General features: G+C 53.7%; 1 protein-coding gene across 12 annotated transcripts in view; it reads left to right on the top strand.

Annotated features, from left to right (window-relative positions):
* MICAL2 (microtubule associated monooxygenase, calponin and LIM domain containing 2) overlaps window positions 1-21,270 on the top strand; it is a 227,475-nt gene that overhangs the window by 77,340 nt on the left and 128,865 nt on the right. For all 12 annotated transcript variants that reach the window (XR_016231071.1, XR_016231054.1, XM_051824773.3 and 9 more), the window contains exons 4-8: window positions 8,438-8,645; window positions 10,963-11,079; window positions 12,719-12,820; window positions 16,951-17,106; window positions 20,792-20,892. Coding sequence is in view for 10 of the 12 variants with exons in the window: in XM_051824773.3 (XP_051680733.3) it covers window positions 8,438-8,645; window positions 10,963-11,079; window positions 12,719-12,820; window positions 16,951-17,106; window positions 20,792-20,892 (684 nt within the window). In the remaining 2 variants the exon portion in view is untranslated. The remainder of the gene's footprint in view (window positions 1-8,437; window positions 8,646-10,962; window positions 11,080-12,718; window positions 12,821-16,950; window positions 17,107-20,791; window positions 20,893-21,270) is intronic.

Below are 21,270 nucleotides of genomic sequence, written 5' to 3'. Positions count from 1 at the left end.
GTTACAGCTGGAAAGCAGGTGGGTGTGGGTGGTGTGGAAGGAGCTGAGAAGCCAAAGGTTAAAGCCACACAGGGCTTTGCGTCCATGATAAGGTCTCTAGCACAGGAAAACATGGGAGGACGTGAGCGGGAATCACACGATCTGACCTCAGGAAGACCGGCAGCTGTTCTGTGGAGGACAGCCAGCAAGGGGTCGCAGGTGGGAGAAGCGACACCAGGCAGAAGCCCTAACGCTGGGGCAGGATGAGGGTGACAGTGTCTCGGATAGGGTGGCAGCACGCCAGCTGATGAGAGCTGGGTGGCTTCCGGATGTGTTCTGAAGGCAGAGTCCATGGGATTTACTGCCGGGTTGACAGAAGAGGAGAGGAATGAAGGTTGATTCCAGATTCTTGGACTCGGCAGCTAGAAACGTCGACGTGCATTTACCAAGCGAGTAGTGCCGGGGTGGGGATCAAGGGCTGGCTGTAGATCCGTCCCGTGCAGGATACTTAATAGCCCAGCTGGAGATGTCCCTGGCAGCTGGCTGTGGCACTCTGGAGGAGTTAGGACTGGGGTAACCTTGAACGTTGTCAGTGTGTAGGTGGTGTTTAAAACCATGGAAGTCGATGGGGTCACGGTCAAGGTGCAGAAGTGGAGCAGACGAGTGGGAGCAGCAGGAGGGCCTGAGCTGCTGCAGGCAGGCACGAGCCCAGAGAGTAGGTGGGCGGCTTCAGATGCGTGGCTTTCTCAGCCTCTCCTTTCTTTTCCCTCTCCTTGCCCTCTTTGTTACTGCTCTGGAGCCAGTTGTCCTGCAGTAGCCCCTTCATTCTATTGCAAACCCGTAATAGCGGAGGGCAGAGGGATGTGCAAAGTCTGTGGTCTGACAGCTGAGGCCCTCCGTGATCGTGTTCATTCTCTCTCTCCTGCCAGGATTTGCCTCCCCCTAGCCCCCACCCAGCCTTCCCCGCCATCCCCGGCCCCTGCACACTTCAGCCCGGCCTGAGCTCGCCACTGCCCTGCAAACCTCCCCATTCGTTCTCAGCCCACCGTTCCTTCTGGCTCTCCAAACACCAGCCCCAAGTCTCTACTCACTGACCCTCTCCTGGAGGGACTGTTTTTTGACCAAAGGCACCAATCTGTTTCATCTCCAGATGTCCACAGTGGTTCGCAGGGAGCACTGATCAATCTGGCGTCTGCTGTATGGGGGGTTCTTCTCTTATCCCTGGCTAGCCAGTCAGCTTCCCAAGGTTAGGGAACAGAGCCTACAACCCCAGTGAGCCATCTCACCATCCCTTGGATACCTGGGGAGGGAGGGAGAATACTAACGCTTGACCATAAGGGCCTAGAAGGGTTTACGTAGAATTACCAGCATGGACTCTGTAATCAAGGTCGAGTCATTTACCTCCCCAAGCTCCCGTTTCCTAAAACCAAGACAACATGCATTTCTTACAGTGTGCCTGGCACGGTTCTAGTACCTCAGAAGCAGGTAACACGTGGCGCTCCATTCTGATTATCTGTTAGCAGTGTCACTGTTCCCAGGAGGGAGGACAGATGTCAGCAAGGTGGGACAGGGTTGGCACTGGTCATTGCACACTCTGAGATGGGCAGTGAAGTGAAGGGCTCTCCTGTGGGCAGGGCCGCCAGGCTGGATGTGGCTCACACACCCTGACTTTAGGATACTTAGGATACTTAGGGTTTGGGGGGTACCACGGGGCATGAACAGCACCCGGAGACTGTACAAGCCTGGACCAAATTGCAGGATTGAAGGGTGTGCTTATAACTCCCAAAGTAGGCAGCCAACTCAGCACACCTACGAGGCCAAGCACAGAAGGGTTGTCAGTGAGACTGTCCCCAAACTGAGACCCTGTGGTGTCTGGTTACAGGTGCTACACCAGCAGGAGGGCGCCAGCTGTGGCCCGAAGAGAAGGGCAAAGTGGGCCTTTCTCAGAGGCACTCCTGTGTGTATTTGTAACGGGGTGTGCTCAAGATAAAGAGGAGTCGAGCCCTGTCAGTCAGATGAGACTTAGCTCCCTGCCTGGGGCAGTTTTGAAGTCCCCCAGAAAAGCCCTCTCTGGCCAGCCTTCTCTCCTGTAGCCTTCCACAGCTAGAACCCTAGGTGACCACATCGCCGCTGAACCCCCGCCCCCCCCCCGCCCTAGTGCTGCTCCGTGGGAGGGGGGGTGGTGGCTGTGAGGCCAGGCCCCCAAGGGAGCCCCACCCTTGGCATGAGTCGTGACCCACGACTCTAAGCAAGCTGTTTTCACTTGTAACCCAGTGACAGGCGGGGACTTCCTGCTCGGGTTTAGCTAAGAAGCTGGTGCTGAGGGCCAGTGAGGCTGTAGAGCCACCCCAGGAAGTGTGGCAGCACGTTGCTGGCACCGGAGCCCTGCCCTGGGGAACTGGCTTGCAGCTCAGCGTGCTGGGAGGGCTGCCGCCGCCAGGGACACAGCCCCGTGCATGACCTCCGGTCACCCGGCTTTCCGCCAGGGCCGCCAGCTTATCAGAGCCTTGCATTGTCCGAGCGTAAACCCCAGCTGCTGTGGCACCTGCCACTGCGGCTTCCCGGGGCTGCACAGGCTCAAGCTCCGTCCGGCCCGTGGGTGTCCACCCCAGGGAAGCAAGCTAGCTCGGCCCTGCATACAGCTTGGTCCTCCTGCGCAGAAGCCCTGTGAACTCAGCCTCAGCCCTGCTCCGGGCCTCACTTCCTTGGCCTTTCCTTCTAGACGGCACTGACCTCGGGGCACACGCTGCCTGGGTTCCAATCCAGAGTTGACTGCTAACTTGTTCACGTGGCCTGGAGATGTTTCTTTCTTTCTTTCTTTCTTTCTTTTTTTTTTTTTTTTTTTTTTGACAGGCAGAGTGGACAGTGAGAGAGAGACAGAGAGAAAAGTTTTCCTTTGCTGTTGGTTCACCCTCCAATGGCTGCTGTGGCCGGCGCACCGCGCTGATCCGATGGCAGGAGCCACGTGCTTCTCCTGGTCTCCCATGCTGGTGCAGGGCCCAAGGACTTGGGCCATCCTCCACTGCACTCCCGGGCCACAGCAGAGAGCTGGCCTGGAAGAGGGGCAACCGGGACAGAATCCGGCGCCCCACCCGGGACTAGAACCTGGTGTGCCGGCGCCGCAAAGCGGAGGATTAGCCTAGTGAGCCACGGCGCCGGCCCTGGAGATGTTTCTTACCCTGTGTCTCCACTTCTTAGCTCACAAATGGGGACAAGTAAGGGCCCCTTGGTCAAGCTGCTTACCTTTTCCTTGCTTGTCCAGCGAGGATGATGCCAGCACTTTCCCAGGGCAGGTGCGAGGGCGAATTCCTCCCAGCGACGAGAGCAGTGGCTTGCAAGTGGGAAGCTCTGCTGTTGTGATCATCCTTCGCGGGTGGGGGTGTGCCGGCCAGTCAGCAGCCGACCCCCACCTGCCAATTCCGCACTGGCTGCTGCCCTCTGCCCCTGCGTGGTGTCTGTGCGCCCAGCCCCCAAGGGGAGCAGAGGCAGGATCCGGCAGCAGACACCAAGCCTGCAGACTGCCAGCCCCTGGCCTGTCCCTGGTCCCCTCAATGTCTCCTCTGGGACTGATTCCCTCACACGTTCTTGGCCCGGGCCCAGCATACCCTGTGTTTGAGGCTGGAGGATTCTCTGTATCACCAGGAAGTGAGTTGTGCTTGCTGGCGTGTGGTAGAGCGAGAGCCCTGTGTGAGCTGGGCCACCCTCGCCCCTGTGCCCTGACTGTGGGCAAGCCGGCCATCGCCCCCACCATGCACCCTTGAATACAGAGCTGCTTTTCCAGGGTCACGTTTGTCCTTTCCGCTAACGTGGAGGCCTAAACACAGCTGAGCTTATCTGTACAATGGATTTCCTGCTGGCCCTGCCCCAGTCCCCGCTGGGTAATAATTTCTGTTGCCTGAACACAGTTACGCTGACATCGGTGATGGTCGGTGGCCTTGGCAGACCCCAGGGCCCCAGTCTGGGTGGGAACCTGCAGACCCTGACCCCAGTTGATGTGCGCCGAACTCCCCAGTGGAGGACAGAGAGCCGGAGCCCGTGCGTGGGGAGGGTGTGTGATGGTCATTTCCCCATCAGCAGCCAATCAAGGCCCAGTGTATGCCAGGTCCTGCCCTGGGCTCTGTGCCCGCAGAGTGCAGAGGACATGGAGCAGCTTTGGCGGATGGGCACATGGATGGACTGTGGGTCAGGCCCCCAGAACTTAGTTCTGGGCAGCAGGAAGGCCTGCTGGGGCTTGGCGGGGAGGGACGCAGGTATTTCAAAAAGCCCACAAAAAAATAAGATTACAAGATAATTTTATTCTCATGCAAAAAAATTGAAATTTATACATGAGGGGTCCTCAAAAAGTTCATGGGAAATGCTGGTTATGAAAAAAACCCTGTGTGGGTTTCAAATCGCTTTGCACCTAAGTGAACATGTCTTTGCCCTCCTTCCATGAACGTTTTGGAATGCCCGTGTACGATCTGATCTGGGGGCTTGAGGTGGGTGTCGGGCTGAGTTTTAAGGAAAACACTTCTTTCTAGGATAGGGTCCTGGGCAGCAGTAGACAGCAGATGGGCTTGGGGAAGCAGAGTCCCTCTAGGCCACCTGGTCTCATCCCTTTGCATCTGTGGCCTGGGCGGACATGCCCAGCGCCCAGGGCGTCAACAGGGTCCACCCAGGGAGGGGAGGTGCTCTTCTCTCTAGCCCCTCTGCCCAGGCGTGTGGCTACATGGTGTCCAGCCCCGGGTCAGGATGCTGAGTTCCCACGCTAAGCCTAACAGGCAAGTTCAGAGGGGAGCCGGCCCTGGCGCCTGCCAACGGCCTTGATAACATCTGTGCCGAATTTTCTCTCTGGATAGAATCGAGCCCGTTGGTGTTGGCCGTGACTGGTCTCTCTGAGGTTTCAGGCCCTGCAGCTGTGCCGGGGCCTAGGAGGGTGGGAAAGCGGAGCTTTTGCTGATAGATTGCAGGTTTAGCCAGGAGGGCAGGAACCCCACCCTGGCTACTGTTTCCACGCCAGATGCACGGCAGCCCCTTGCCCCGTGGGAGCGGGATCTGCTGTGCCTGGGGAGCGGCACTGGGACAGACCTGGAGGACAGGGGCTGTGGGGGGCTCTTCCTGCCCGCCCTCACCCTACGTCCTCCCGCCCCCAGCAACCCCTAGCCCCGGAATGACAGAACTCAGCAAACAGGAAAAGATGCACTAATGGCAAAGAAATGCAGTGAGTGTAGACTCTGCCCCCAAGCCTGGCTCACTCGCGCTGGGCTTGGAGTGGCGCTGGGGTGGGCCGTCACTGTCTGGCTATGTGTGTGTGTGGCAGCAGCTCCGGGTGCGCGATAAGGAGCGGAGCTGGGCCTGCTGGCTCCATCTGGACGGTTGGCCAGCGGCTCGCACACCCACACACTCCCCGCCGGGCTCTGGGGTGAACTGTATCTCAGCGCTGACTTCATTTCCCCTAATTGGGTGTCCACAAACTCTCTGGAAGGTTCCAACCAGTAAAGCACACTGATTGTGGTGTGGGCGCTCCTGATACATTTGTTTGCACGCTCCCCTTGGGGCCCCACTGACTGATAACTGGGTGATGGAATATTTGCTCGGGGAAGGGGACTGTATTTCTTTAAGATAAGGTTTGATCCTGAGCCGAAGTCTCCGGACGCCTGCCCTGCCGAGCAGCGAGGAGGAGCGGGTGCAGACCCCGTGCCGGTTGCCTGGCTGGGGCAGCGTCAGCTGTGTGGACCTCCTGGCCCCAGGAAGGAGTGTCTTCCCATTCATTCAGTCGCAGCATTGCCGTTTTCTTTGGTGTTAGGATGGTTGCTCCAAAGGAAATGTTGCTGGAGAGGGAGGGCGGGGGCCCAGCACGACGCTCCTTCCCCTGCAAACAGGCTGCGTCTCCTCTGGGAAGGAGCCTCCGAGGACCTGCTGCGGGCCTCGGACCGAGCCTGTTCTGCCACCTCTGCCCACGGGGCCCCCACGCCCGCAGGAGCCGGGCCGCGCTTCTTCACGTGGCGTTAGGCTCTTCAGCTCTGGCTCCAGATGCTCTCTCCTGTCTCTCCTCTCCTCTCCTCTCCTCTCCTCTCCTCTCCCCTCTCCTCTCCTCTCCTCTCCTCTCCTCTCCTCTCCTCTCCTCTCCTCTCCTCTCCTCTCCTCACTTCAATTACAACAGCCTTCCCTCCACCCACTCATGCTGCTTCCTCTCTCCCTTCGGCAGGGCCCTCCCCGCTGCTGAAATGCACTTTTTGTCTTTTCATTCTGCACGAACCAGAGGCATCAGCATGGTGGGCTTTGGAATGAGACCACCTAAGTTTGCCTCTTGGCCCTGTGAAACCATGGTTTCTGTTACTTTGCTTAGCACCTAAGGACTTGATGTGAAGATTAAGAGCCAAACACATAAAATACTTGAAAAAGTGTCTAACACATCCTAAGTATTCGATGAATGCAAGCTGCAATGATAGCAATAATCAGCGTTTTTAAAGACTGTCCCTGGTGAAGTCCTTTCAGCCCACTAGGCAGGATTAGCTGTTTCCCTGCTGAGCTACAAATAAAACTAATCACGCAGGGTTCTAGATGTTTATTCCAAAGTCTGGAGGACCAGCACCAGGTCACAGCGGTGAAATTTGCATATGCCACGCCCTGCACCACTGTCTGCTTTTTTCTCAGATGTGTTTTTATGAAGACATGATTCATGCACCGTGACATTCACCTTTTAAAATATACAGTTCACAAAGGTGTGCAGCCATTGCCACCATCAAATTCTGGAACATTCTCAAAGAGAAACTCCATTAGCAGTCACTCCACAGTCCTGCCCACCCCATTCCCTGGAAACCACCAGTATACTTTCTGTCTCTACACATGGGCCTGTTTGGACATTTCATATCAGAGAAATCACACAGATCCTTTCACATCTGGGTTCTTTTAAGGTTCATCCATGTTTTGGATCTTCATTCCTTTTTATAGCTAAATAATACTCCACATTTTGTTTATTCACCATCAGTTAAAAGACATTGGGCTGTTTGCATTTTTGTCGAGTCAGCGAAGCATGATGCTGCCATGAGCATTTGTGCACAGATCCATTTTGCTTGGGTGTATACACCTAAGAGTGGGATTAGTGGCTCGTGTGGCAACTCAGTTCTTTTTTTCTTTTTCTTTTCTTTTCTTTTCTTTTTTTTTTTTTTTTTGACAGGCAGAGTGGACAGTGAGAGAGAGAGACAGAGAGAAAGATCTTCCTTTTGCCATTGGTTCACCCTCCAATGGCCGCCACAGCCGGCGCGCTGCGCTGATCCGAAGGCAGGAGCCAGGTACTTATCCTGGTCTCCCATGGGGTGCAGGGCCCAAGCACTTGGGCCATCCTCCACTGCACTCCCTGGCCACAGCAGAGGGCTGGCCTGGAAGAGGGGCAACCGGGACAGAATCCGGCACCCTGACTGGGACTAGAACCCGGTGTGCCGGCGCCGCTAGGTGGAGGATTAGCCTAGTGAGCTGAGGCGCCGGCCAGCAACTCAGTTCTTAACTCTGAGAAATGGCCAAACTGTTTCAAAGCATTTGTGCCATTTTACATTCCCATCGGCGACGTATGAGGTTCCAATGTCTCCATCTGTCACCAACATTTGGTATTCTCTGTCTTTTGTTGTTATAATCACCCCAGTAGATATAGTGTAATAGCTCGCTGTAGTTTGATTTGCATTTTCCCAGTGGCTAATGATGTTGAGGATCTTTTCAGGTGCTTATTGATCATTGTGGATCTTCTCTGGTTTAGCCACTGCACCACAGCACTGGCTCCGTGTGTATCTTCTCGAACAAACATCCATTCAAACCTTCTGCCTGTTCTTTAATTGGACTACATGTGTTTTCATGGTTGAATTGTGAAAAATCCTCAAGTGCTTTGGGTACAAATCCTCTATTGGTTAGTTAGTTTGCAAACATTCTCTCTTCCCTGCAGAGGTTTTTCACTTTCTCGATCATGGCCATTGAAACACCAAATTTATTAATTTTGATGAAGTCTAATTTACCAACTTTTCCTTTTGTTGCTTGTGCTTTCGGTGTTGTGGCTAAGAAATGATTGGTTAATCCAAGGCTAATCCAGGGATGCACGCTACGCTTTTTGAAACTGATCCTATTTATAGTGAGCCTATAAAGAAAGAGTAGGACACCCATTTCACAGAGGACAGTAAAGCCCAGTGCCAGCCAAGATTCAAACGCAGTTCAGTCTGACTCTGAACCTCACGTGCGTCTTACTCGTCCTTCTCCCCAAGTCCCTTTACCTCTGTGTCCCTCCCAGGACACAGCACAGCGACTGGGGTGTAGCAGAACCACAGGTAATGGTGTCAGACAGGTGAATGACAGGCCCTGCCAGGGACGCAGGTTGCACTTGCCCGTTGATCTGGGTGCCCTGGGGTTTGTTCCTCACTCACACGGTTGACTGAGGGTTCACGTCCAGCTGCTGGAGGTTCCTGAGCGTCTCCCTTCTGTCTCACCCCTGCAGTGTCTCATCATTGGGGGAGGACCATGTGGCTTGCGCACTGCCATTGAACTTGCCTTCCTGGGAGCCAAAGTGGTTGTGGTGGAAAAGAGGGACACCTTCTCCCGGAACAACGTGCTGCACCTCTGGCCGTTCACCATCCACGACCTGCGAGGCCTGGGAGCCAAGAAGTTCTACGGGAAGTTCTGTGCCGGCTCCATCGACCACATCAGTGAGTGGGGCCCCGTGAAGAGGGTGTTGACCTTGGTGGGGTACACTGTTCCACAACTAGGGGGCCCAGACCACTGAATCTTGTAGGAGCCTGGGGGCACCACACGTCCATCTAACAGACACTTAGTGAAGGGCTACTTGGTGTCTTGCAGTTGTCTTGCAGTTCTGTGGGCTTTGGCCCAAACACTACCCCCCCCCCCCCCCCCGCCCCAGGCCTTGGTTCTAGCTGCTATGGAATGCACGGAATGCCTGTCTCAGAGTTGCTGAGAAGATGAAATGGGGCCAAGGATCTAACACGGCTGGCACATAATAGGTGCTCAGGAAAATGCATCCACTGGTGTACAGTGAGCCCGAAGCTGTCATGGTCCCCCAGCCTTCAGAATCCAGGGCTGCGTCCTTTCGCCCAGTGTCTTTCTGCAGGGGTGGGTCGGGGATGGCCCTGAGAGCCATGTTCTTAAGGGGACAGGAATTAATAGTAAAAAGAGAGTGGGGTCTGGGCGGGATGACTGGAGAGAATGACCAGCCACACAGGGTGTAATTTGTTCAGACGCAAGAGACTTTACCAGCAGTGGCCCTGGAGTTTATTCCCACTTTGGGATGAGAAAATTCCAGGAGGACAACGGAAAGGAACGTGGACTTGCCCCGAGAGCTGCAGCGTCAGCTTTCCGGGTGTTCTCTCCCAGCCAGGGAAGAATGCGTGTCGGTTAGCAATGGGCAGTAAAGATGCTGAGCTCCACTGTCTCGGCAGCTTTCCTCCAGAGTAGTGCCGGGCACCTGGGGGTCCCTGGGGGTCCCTGGGGCTGTCGGGATGGCCTCCCTGTTGTGGGAGCCCCTCCTGTCCCCACTGATGGAGCTCTGGTTTAAGCCCCAGTCCTGACAGGGCTCTGGAACTGAGAGAGCACCATCCAGGGTAGCGACAGTGCCCGGGAGAGGGGAAGCAGGGAGAACATACTGCGCACCTACTGTGTGCTGGGCCCAGAGACACCAGGAACCTTGGAACTGGAGAGAGGCCAGCCTCCCCTGGAAGTTCAGTTTCCTGGCAGGAGGCGGCCGTGGTTCTTTCAGTCCCAGCTGGTTGGCTTCCTTCCAGGCCGGCCGTGGTCTGTGGGCTCAGCACTTCTCAGCCGTTCTCCAGGGCGGCAGCCTCCTCTGGTCCCCGCCGCGGCCCTTCCAGACCACCGTGGCCACCTCGCTGTCACAGACGGCCGCCTCCTGTGTTCTTGGGCTGGAGGCGTTGGCCATGCTCCCGTTCCAGCTCCTTCCTCCCTCACACCCCGCTCCCCTTATCAGCACAGCTGGCCCCCTCCTTCCCCACACCGGTCCCCCTGGGTTTCCTGCCCATTTGTCCCTGTCACAGCCTGCTCCTCCCCTCACGGCAGCCCTCCAGCCCTCTGCGGGTGCCTCCTTACCTTTCCTTACCTCGGATATTCCCTCTAGAAAGGGGAGCTGTAGACAGTCTGCACCTCCTGCCTGTGCAGTCAGGTTTCTCCCTTATCGCTGTACCAAGAGACTGTCACCAAGATCTCCCAGGTGCCCTGGCCTTGTGTGGCCACCAGAATCCTGGACCTTTCCATGGGGTGAGATGTTCCTGCTGCCCCCTCTCTCAGCTTCCAGGACCCCTGTGTCCCGAGATTCCTCCATTTGAGCAGGTTTCCACATCCACGGCCTGCAGGGCACGGGCACATTGTGTTTCGTGTGCTGACTGGGGATTCAGCTGCTGCATCTGCAAAATGGTATTAGGAGGTGCACCTGCTTAGGCTGAGCAGCCAGGGGCATGAGAAGAAACTGAGGCTCTGTTCATTGGGGAGTCTGAAAGAGTGAGGAGGAGGATGGGGAGAACCACAAGCCCAGTGGTGTAGGGAAGATTTCTCACTCCACCCCTCACCATGCAATGGCCATGAACTTGAGCACAACCCTGTATACTGAGCAGTGGCTTTGCTACTGGCCAGGCACTGAGGTGCTCTTCCAGCTTTACCACATCACACCCAGACCCAAGCCTAGGAAGGAGGCAGAAAAGGCAGAGCCTCCCACGTGAGACCGTCCTCTGACAGCCAGGCAGGGTTTTGGAGTTGGACAGAATGAATGGCTGCAAGTCACTGAGCCTTGTTAAGCCTCTGTTTCTCAATTGTGTAATGAAAATGAAGAGTGATAATCCCAGTGGTTGGTGTTAAATGAGACTGCGCTCCGGGCGTGGCGCATCACTGGTGATGGTTGTCGTCGATCTGTTTCTACACTCAGAGGTCACAGGGCGCTGTGTACAGGAGGCACGCAGGCATGACTCCTCACGGTCCACTGCTTCTCTCCTTTCTGCCCAACAGGTATTCGTCAGCTGCAGCTCATCCTGTTTAAGGTGGCGTTGATGTTGGGCGTGGAAATCCACGTGAACGTGGAGTTTGTGAAGGTTCTGGAGCCTCCTGAAGATCAGGAAAACCAAAGTACAGTACACTTTTCCCTTTTCTCTGCGAGTCGGGTGTTGCAAAGCAGACATGATGTTCGGAGCTCTCAGCGAGTGCGTCTTTAGGTGTTGGTCTGTTAGGAGCTGCTGAGCGTACTATCACTGAAGATGCTTGGCGTTTTTTGACCCCTGCTACCGTTTTAGATGAGCTCTTCCCCAAGGATCTAAGCCATCCAACTTTTGTAATTTGGTCATCCCGTCCCTAGGAGATGCTCCTTTGACAGATGGAATCTAGCCAGTAAGTAGGCTAGAAGGTGAAGATGCGACTGTTTGATAAAGTTCATTCACATGCTCAATTCATGCTGTGTGGGCTCACCCACAGACATGTGGATGCACCTGTTGTACCCCTAAGATATTTTAAAATCCAGTGAAGCTAGTAAGACTTTTATGGGCCAGCATTTGGTTTAGTGGTTAAGCTGTCAGTTGGGATACCTGCATCCCATATCAGAGATCCTGGGTAGAGACCCAGATCTGCTCCCAGTTCTGGCTTCTGGCGAATGTGGACCCTGGGAGAAGGCAGGTGATGGCTCAAGTAGTGGGTCCCTGCCCCTGACGTGGGAGACTGGGATTGCATTCCTGCCTCCTGGCTTCTGCTCCTGACCCTGGGCTGTTGCTGGCATTTGGGGAGTGAATCAGCAGGTAGGAGAATTTTTTTCTCCCTCCCTCTCTCTCAGATTAGAAAGAAAGAAAGAGAGAGAGAGAGAGAGAGAGAGAGAATGAGGTTTCAAAAGCAACTCTGAAATAAAGATTCAATATATAATTCGGTATATAATATTTTTAACCTTAGCATTCACACATATAGTTATGTCTTACCATGCTTCTCTTTCTTCCCAGTGTGTGTTTAAATTCTCATCTTTTACAGAGAGTTTTCTCATGAAGCCTTTGCATCTTATTCATGGTCAAGGTCTCCTGCCTGGGAAGGGCTGTGTGTGTTGAGCCAGCTCAGTGTCGGAGACTTTGCAGTTCCCTGCTGAGGGTGCCCCTCGGATTTCTGGTGTCCTGTGCCCAGAACATCTAAGGCTTAGGGGAGGCTGTAGGCAACTTTTGTAGCAGGACAGCTCTCACTGTGTGGTGTCACGTGGGCGCTGAGCCTTTCCCAGACCCCTGGTGCATATTAAATCCTGACTGCTGGAGCCAACTGGGCTTCACTTGCTTGCCCTGCACCCATTTCACGAGGGCCGTGTGCTGCTCTACAGAGCAGTCGAGCGCAAAGCAGTCCCCCAAACAGGCTCTGACGCTCTGCACATCCTTTGGGTCTGTTTAGCAGTGGGAAGGCCCTGGGACGTACGGAGACCGTGGAGAGAACGTAAGCGAATCTGCCGAGAAAATGAGCTATGAGGGATACTAGTTTGAGAATCGCTGAAGCCAGACTCCCAGCAACCTGGTGCCTGGTGCTAATGTCACTGTTTCCTCTGTCCTGGACGGAAGCGATATGAAGCCAGAGGGTGGCCAGATTACTGTGAGAATCTGGACTCTCCAGGCTCTTGGGAGGGTGCACCTTGGGGCACAGACCTGGTTGCCTTGTTGACTTCTCACCTGACATAGTGACATAGCGGGGATAGCGTTGCTCCCTGTCCCCACAACTCTCTGCCAACTCGTCCTGTTTTTCTGTCCTGTAGAAATCGGCTGGCGGGCAGAATTCCTCCCCGCCGACCACGCCCTGTCAAACTTCGAGTTTAATGTCATCATCGGCGCAGATGGCCGAAGGAACACCCTGGAAGGTGAGCGCTCTTCCTCTTCTTCGGGCTGGGGATGGAAGAAGGCAGTGGCAGGGGGAGGGAGGAGGGGCTGGAGAAGGGTGAGCAGGATGGCAGGTGTCAAAGCTAGAGGGCGGGTCTTTTTTTTTTTTTTTTAAGATTTATTTATTTATTTCAGAGGTAGATTTATATAGGCAGTGAGAGTGAAAGACATCCGCTGGTTCACTGGTTCACTCCCCAAATGGCCGTAATGGCCAGAGCTGAGTCAATCAGGAGCCAGGAGCTTCTTCCAGGTCTCCCGCGCGGATGCAGGGGCCCAAGCTCTTGGGCCAGCTTCTACTGCTTTCCCAGGCCATAGCAGAAGCTGGATCAGAAGAGGAGCAGCACCCATATGGGATGCCGGCACCACAGGCAGAGGATTAACCTACTCTGCCGTAGTGCTGGCCCCGGGGTAGGGTCTTGACAGAGGCACAGTCTGTCCTGCCTGCCTGGAGGCTGAGTACAGGGGACAGCTATTTCATCTCTGCGGATGTCAGTTTTCCCAACTACAGAATCTAGCACAACTCTCCGGAGCTTTGTGATGAGGGCTGGGGAAGGACTAGTGTTTTGGGAAAACAATGCTTTAAACAGATCAGTTGCCATGGGGGAAAAGTCAACATACAATTACCGAGCCCTGTGATGCTCAGAACTTTGACCCCCACTCCATCTAAGGTAAGCATTTTATACTGTTAATGGAATGCATTTATTTTCAGGTATAATACTCAAGAAAGAGGAGCTCATCTCTTTGCATAACTTTTAAACACACCCACTGCTGGGCAGTTAGAGAGTTTGCCTAAAGCATCAGGGTGCAAAGCCACGCTTCTCTGAGTTCCAAAGCCAGAAGCATAGTGTGCTTCCTTAGGATATGATCTAGTCAGACTGAGAGAGCAGCCACATTCTGGCACTGTGGCATAGCAGGTAAAGCCACTGCCTGCAGTGCTGGCCTCCCATATGGGCACTGGTTCGAGTCCTGGCTGCTCCACTTCTGATCTAGCTCTCAGCTATGACCTGGGAAAGCAGCAGAAGATGGCCCAAGTGCTTGGGCCCCCGCACCCACGTGGGAGACCTAGAAGTAGCTCCTGGCTACAGATTGGCCCAGCTCTGGCCATTGCGGCTATTTGGGGAGTGAACCAGCAGATGGAAGATCTCTCTCTCTCTCTCTCTCTTTCTTTCTCCTTCTCCCCTGCAAAAACAAAACAAAACAAAACTCTGCCTTTCAAATAAATAAATAAATAAATAAATCTTTTTTAAAAAGAGGGGGAGAAACCCCATTGCTAGGAAATGCTTTGATCACCTTTACCGCAGCCCTAAGATGAATTAGTCCACGGGTTTTGTACTAATTTATAGTAACTGCAGTCAGTTGAGGTCATGTTGTAATTAGGCCCAGATGGCATCTCATAGACTGGGGATCCTATAGACTGGGGATCCTTCTTCTCTTCCCGCATGCCCCCTTGAAGGACCACGGGCTACAGATGGCTGCCTGCCTGCAAGGGCACGTTCTCTGAGGACAGGACATTCTCCTTGAACTAGAGCTGACCTTAGCAAGCTCCCCATGTGGGGGCCTCTTGCCCAAGGTCCTTCCACCTGCTGTGCCCCCACTGCTGTTTGCCATCCCCTCTGTCCCTACTTCTGAACCCACCTCCCCACCACCAATACCCAGGATCAGACGAGGAATTCTTAAGCTGCCAACCTAGAGGTTGCAGTCTCAGGGGTTTATGGAGTCATTTAGGTGTTTGGTAAAATGCTGAATATTTCAAAATCCAAAATCTGTGCTCAGCTTGAGTAAAGTTTGGCATCCTGTGAATATGAAAAGGGTGGGAAGGATGGGGCCACCTGAGCACTTAGGAGCAGCCAGGTGGACCAGGTCAGAGTTTCTCAGTATTGGCACTGTTGCCCTCTGGGGCTGTGTTGTTTGTTGTGGTGGGTACTGTCTTATGTGGGATAGGATGTTCAGCAGTGTCCCTGGCCTCTACCCACTAGATACAGGCAGCATCTCCCAGTTGTGAGAACCAGAAAGGCCTCCGTACATTGCCCAGTGCCCCCGAGGGACACAGTTACCCCCCCCCCCCCACTGACAAATACCACACAGGAGAGTGGTGGCCACTGGGGACACTTTGACAAAGGAACAGCTGGAAGGAAGGCTACTGGATAGAGACCCAAGCTTCCAGTCAAGGGGACTTTGACAGAGATGACTGGCAATGGGCATGAAGTTGGAGTATGTGTTGAGCAGTGTGCAGGGAGTTCTGGAAGGTGGCTGTAGAAGGCTGTGTCCACCAAGCCTGTGTCCATGCCTAGGGCCCGAGGTGGGGTTGTTTATCCAGAGAGAGAGAGCTCATGGTTCTGCAGTCAGAGAGGTGCAACAGCACTGTGCCGGCTCTGGTGAGGGCCCTCTTTCTACATTACAACATGCTGGATGGCATCACATGGCGAGATGGAATAAGCGTGCCAGAGCGAACTTGCTTTTACAACAGTCACTCCCAAACCAACCCACTGATCCGTTAATTCCCGGGTGAATCCATCCATCTTTGAGGACAGGGTCCTCATGGGCCCGTCACCTCCCAAAGGCCCCACCTCCAAATATTCTGAACGTTTAAATTCCTGGTACATGAACTTGGGGCCACCATCTCACCAGAGTTGGGAGTGCCTGGAGGTAAGCAAAGTAAAGAGCGTGTCTAGGGCAGGTGGAGACTGTGGGGCTGCTGGAAAAATCAGATGGGAAAAAAAGGCAGCGGGGGAGCGAAGGAGAAGGCACTCCCCTGAAACGAGACCACTGCTGCCATCCTCTGTGTCATCACATTCTAAAAACACTTTGTGTTAGAAGCCTGAGCATAAATTCTTGCGTTCTGTTACACAGCCTTGTTCACCTGACAGTAAGGCAATGTGTCTTTCAAAATAGCCAGGAGAGGGATTCCAAAGTCTAAGGGGAGGGATATATAACTACCCTCTTAGGATCCTTGCTCAGTGTAGACCTGTATTGAAGAACTGCATTGTATACCTAAATATGTAAAGTTATGATGTGTCCGTCTTAAAAGGAAGGCTGAGGCATTAGAATGCATTGCATTTGGAATTCTCTCAGCTCATCACACATCGACTGGGTGTGTCCGAAGCATCAGTCACTGGGATTGGTGTGTTAGTTTCCTGATACAGCCATCCTGACAAAGCACCACAACTGGGCCGCTTGAACAAGAGAATTGTACTGTGTGTATCTTCTGGAAGCTGGGAATCCAAGACCAAGGTGTCCCCGAGGTCACTTCCCTCTGAGGGCGATGGGAAGAGTGTTCTATGCTGCTCTGCTGCCCATCCTTGGTGTCCTGGGCTCATAGGGCTGCCCCTCTCCAGCACAGACCTTGCTCCTGGGTCTTGTATTTTTAGCTCTGCTCCCAGCAAGAAGCAGGAAGGAGCTTGCACATCTGTGCCTCTCATTCACATGCAGGCTCCCTGCAAGCCAGTCTTGTGTTCAAATCCTCCCTTTGTGTAGGAACATCACTCATTGTAGATTGGGGCTCACCCTACCCCAGTATAACCTCCTCTTCACTCATTGCATCAGCAACGACCCTATTTCCATATGAATTCACAAGTGCTGGGGCTTAGCACTTCAGCATATGGATTTGGAGGGAGTGGGTAGAGCAGGTGGAGATACAGTGCATCCGACATCAACGGGAGAAGCAAAGAAGAGTTGTTTAAATCCCTGTCCTGCAGGACTTCAGTAATCTTACTTTTAAATGGTAAAAAAAGCGCAGAACATGTTAGTTAAGCACTTTTCATCACATACATTCCAAGTGCACATGGGCCTCTCAAAAGTGTGTCTGGTACAGTGCCAAGTTCATCTTTAAAAAGACAAGCTTTATGATTGCCTGCTATAGTTGATGTTAGCCTTTCATTTCTCAAAAGCCTAAAGGGAGCGTTGGTCCTACAGCCTTGAGAAAAGGACAAAGTCCTATTGACTCAAACCCCAGCCTTTCCCCTGCTCCTGTTCCTTGGCTACCCAGAACCCTGGTTTTGAGTGCCTGGGGCATCTGAACATGGGCATCTCAGTGGGTTTATTTGGGGGGGGGTGGGTCCGTTTTCACACCAACCCAGAAGCTAGACCTACTTTTCCCTCTCTCCTTGTGTAGGATTCAGAAGGAAAGAATTCCGTGGGAAGCTGGCCATCGCGATCACCGCCAACTTCATCAACAGAAACAGCACGGCGGAGGCCAAGGTGGAGGAGATCAGTGGCGTGGCTTTCATCTTCAACCAGAAGTTTTTTCAGGACCTGAAAGAAGAAACAGGTGGGCCCTTCCCCTTTCTCCACTGGCCACAAACTCTGAAGGGTTCAGAGAGAGGCAAGCTGGCCTCTGGGGCTCTGGGCACTCTGTCCAGGGAGCGGCAGAGACCCCTCCTTCAGTCCACAGGCAGGTTCCTACAAGGACAAGGGGAACTTTCTTGGGGGAAAAAAAGTAGATAAGATGTGTTTCCTTGCTGGGCATTTACTGAGTGCCTGTGATATGCAGGTACTCAGGTGGTGGGGTGTAAAGTTGAGGTTGTCATGCTCCCCCTGCAATGGGCCCCTGCCCCGGGAGGACACCCAGGTAAACCATCCTGCTGCAGGGTGCCCAGTGCCATGCCTGAGGTTGGTTGGGAGATTCAGGAGCACTCTGAGGAAGGAAGTAGCAGACTGTGGGTGATATCTGGAGGCCTCGGTGTCTCTGTGCAGTACTGCCCTTCTCCTGGAAGGCCATCTGGGGACGCCCACTCACTGGCATCACGTGTTACCCAGTCATGGGCCTGGAACACAGAATGCATGGGTGCCCTCACTCAGCAGGTATCTGTGCCGAGTACGATCCTAGGGCCTGTGATGGAGCAGTGAGCAAAACACAGTGACGCTCTCTTGGAGCTATGGTCCTTGTGGGTCGATGGTCAACAAGCAAGAAAAATACCCAGTGTGTGGTGATAGAGGATGATGAGGGTGGTGGAGCTAAACAAAGCAGGGTGAGGGGGAAGAGAGGGATGAGTCACCCCTTGCCAAGTAAATTCCAAATCTCTGCCCTTTCTTCTTAACCTGACTTCTCTATATGTATCCTGAAAAACAAAACCGTGTTAATGCAATCTTTATACTGAAAATAAATTGCCCCTGGATGACCGCCCAGCTCAGGAATCATCTCTGTCACGCTGTGTTCCTCTTCAGCGGTTCTCCCCGGCCCGTGTACTCCTTACATTGTTCTGGCTCTAATCTTAGTGTCCCTACTCTTGATTGCTCTGCTTTTCCCATTCAGCAACACATTTGCAATTTTTAAAAAAGATTTATTTATTTATTTGAAAGGCAGAGTTACATAGAGAGAAGGAAAGACAGAAATTTTTCATCTGCTGGTTCACTCCCCAAATGGCCGCAATGGCTAGGGCAGGGCCAGGCCAGAGCCAGGAGCTTCATCTGGGTCGCCCATGTGGGTGGCAGTGGTTCAGTCACTTGGGCCATTCTCTGCTGTCTTCCCAGGCACATCAGCAGGGAGCAGGATGGGAAGTAGAGCGGCCAGGACACAAACTGGCACCCGCATGGGATGCCAGCATTGCAGGTGGTGGTTTACTCACTGCGCCAGAACGCTGGCCCCTGATCCACCTGATGGTCAGCCTTGGGGGCTGCAGATCACTCCATAATGTAGATGTGTGGTCCATGCCTAAAGCATTTGAACCAGGGATTGGCAAACCATGGCTGGCTGCGTGTTACTGTGTTGTGTCTAAGCTAAACATCATTTTATAATTTTAAGAGAAGAAATAAAATAGAACAATTTGTGATATGTATGACTTCTGTGAAATTCAAATGTCCAGGCCCCCTTTTTTTATTTATTTATGGAAATAAAGTCTGGTTTGAGGGGGTGGTGCTGTGGCATAGCGGGTAAAGCTGCCACCTGCAATGCTGGCATCCCATATGGGCGCCTGTTTTGAGTCCTGGCTGCCCCACTTCCGATCCAGCTCTCTGCTATGACCTAAGAAAGTAGTAGAAGATGACCCAAGTGCTTGGGCCCCTGCCACCCATGTGGGAGACCTGCAAGAAGCTCCTGGCTTCAGAAAAACACAGCTCTGACTATTGTAGCCATTTAGGGGGTGAACCAGTAGATGGAAGACCTCTCTTTCTCTGCCTCTGCCTCTCTATAACTCTGCCTTTCAAAAACAACGTGGTTTGACACAGCCGTGCCCATGCATTTCCATCGTGGCCCATGGCGTCTCCCACAGTGAGCAGTTGTGAGAGGCCATATGACCCACAGGCCAGGCACGTTTACTCGCTGGCACTTTCCAGCAGGCATCTTGCACACTCTGGTTCAGACCTTCCCTTTATTTGCTGTGCCAGACCCAAACGTTGCTGTTGAACCCTTTCCTGAAGATCATTTTCTTGGAGCCAGACCGTGCCTCCTGCCGCCCACTCCACGACCCTCTGAGTTCCAGCACCATTGCATTATTTTCTTAAGCGTTTTGATATTTCCTTTGAGCATATTATGTCCTTTTGAATGATTTAAGAATTCCCCAGCCCTTCCTTCCCCTCAGAACCCAAGAAAATAAACACTTAAACCACCAAGTGTAAGTTAGACAGGCCGTTGACAGTGCTTTTCCAAACATTCCAGCGAGCTTCCTTTACACTTTGCTGTGGTTGTCACCGTGGGCCATGGTCTCACAGCAGTGTCCTCACACAGCGACAATGATGGATTTCCTCTGGTTCTCTCGGGGCCCTCTGCCCTGCGGCTGTTTCCTATTTGACTGTAATAAAGAGGTTCCTATGGTTACTTGGCACACCTTGTGCTGAGCGCCCCTGGGTCGTCGTGTGCCTGTCCCTTTATTTCCTTTCCAACAAGCTGCACCAGTGGCTCTCGCACTTGAGTGTTCACCAGAATCACCTTGAGAGTTTCTTAAGACACGGATAGCCGGCACCGCGGCTCACTAGGCTAATCCTCTGCCTTGCGGTGCCGGCACCCCAGGTTCTAGTCCCGGGCGGGGTGCCGGATTCTGTCCCAGTTGCCCCTCTTCCAGGTCAGCTCTCTGCTGTGGCCTGGGAGTGCAGCGGAGGATGCCCAAGTGCTTGGGCCCTGCACCCCATGGGAGACCAGGAGAAGCACCTGGCTCCTGCCTTTGAATCAGCGCAGTGCGCCGGCCGCGGTGGCCATTGGAGGGTGAACCAACGGCAAAAGAAGACCTTTCTCACTCTCACTTTCCACTCTGCCTGTAAAAAAAAAAAAAAAAAAAAGACATGGAGTGCTGGTGCGGCCCCAGAGCTCCGGCTTCCTTCGGGCTGATCTGGCCCCGATCACTTGCATTTCTTCCAAGTTCTCAGGTGCTGGTGCTGCTGGTCCAGGACCACCATCTGAGAACCACTGGACCAAGCTGCAGTCTCACAGCACAGTTGTCGGTGCAGAACCCCGGTCTGTAGGGTGTTTAGCAGTTAACGGGAAGTGCAAAAAGATACAACCCAGCCGTCTACACTGAGGTGTTCCTCCCACTGCAGCTGGGCAGAGAATGCGAGAGACATTCCTTGGTGTAGTCTTTGGAGAATTCCCATATCCGTATGCCACTCTGGCCGCATGGGGGGGCATGGAGCCAGACAGGGCGGCAGGGGGGAGGCCACAGACAGCCAGACAGGCACGGCACTTGGAGCCAGAAAGGCTTGGGTTCAATTCCTGACTGTGCCATTGCTTACTTAGGTCCCATGGCCATGACCAGCAACACAGCCACCTCTCCTGGCTGGCACCCCTACAGACATTGCATGTTTTCAATGCTACCGCGGGACTCTAAGCAAGCTGCCTTGGTGTGGGTAACTTCTGGCCTCTGTTTTCCCTTTTCCAACCTTGTATGTGTTCAAAGCGTGTCTCAGGTGTATCATGTGAGCATTCTGCAGCTCAGTCCTGGGCCCTGTGAGGAGGCGTGGTACCATCCCCGCACACAGTTGGCACTGAGGGTGTAGGTCTGAGCCATGACTGTGTCTCCTTGCAGGGATCGATCTTGAGAACATTGTTTACTACAAGGACTGCACCCACTACTTCGTCATGACCGCCAAAAAGCAGAGCCTGATCGACAAAGGGGTCATCATTAAGGTACGTCCCTCTTGGCTGGGCCTCGCCACCATGTTTGTCTTTGTGACCTGGGTTGGCAGCGGCAGCAGGTACAGAAGCAAAGCGTTGTCCTACCAGGAGCTGAGTAAGGGCAGGGCCTCTTCCTTCCACCTTCCCCTTTCTCAGTGTCACACGACGGCTGGGCAAAGAGGTTGCCCCAGCACACACGGAGATGTTTCTGCAGACACATGCGTGGCTTCAGGGGGCCTCTAGCCGGGTGTTGGTGTGGATCATCATTCAGCCCTGCCCCGTCTCTGGGAGGCTACACATCATATGGAGGCAGAGGAGGGCTCCTCGTCCTGGGGGCACGTGGAGCTGCCTCTGTTTGTTCATGGTGCGCTGTGGCCGCTCGTCCTGGTG

The sequence above is a fragment of the Oryctolagus cuniculus genome, chromosome 1 (assembly GCF_051225735.1).
Source record: "Oryctolagus cuniculus isolate XC-2025 breed Fujian yellow rabbit chromosome 1, ASM5122573v1, whole genome shotgun sequence".
NCBI lineage: Eukaryota > Metazoa > Chordata > Mammalia > Lagomorpha > Leporidae > Oryctolagus > Oryctolagus cuniculus.
Note: the sequence above shows the minus strand (reverse complement) of the source record. Positions and strands in the feature narration are given on the sequence as shown.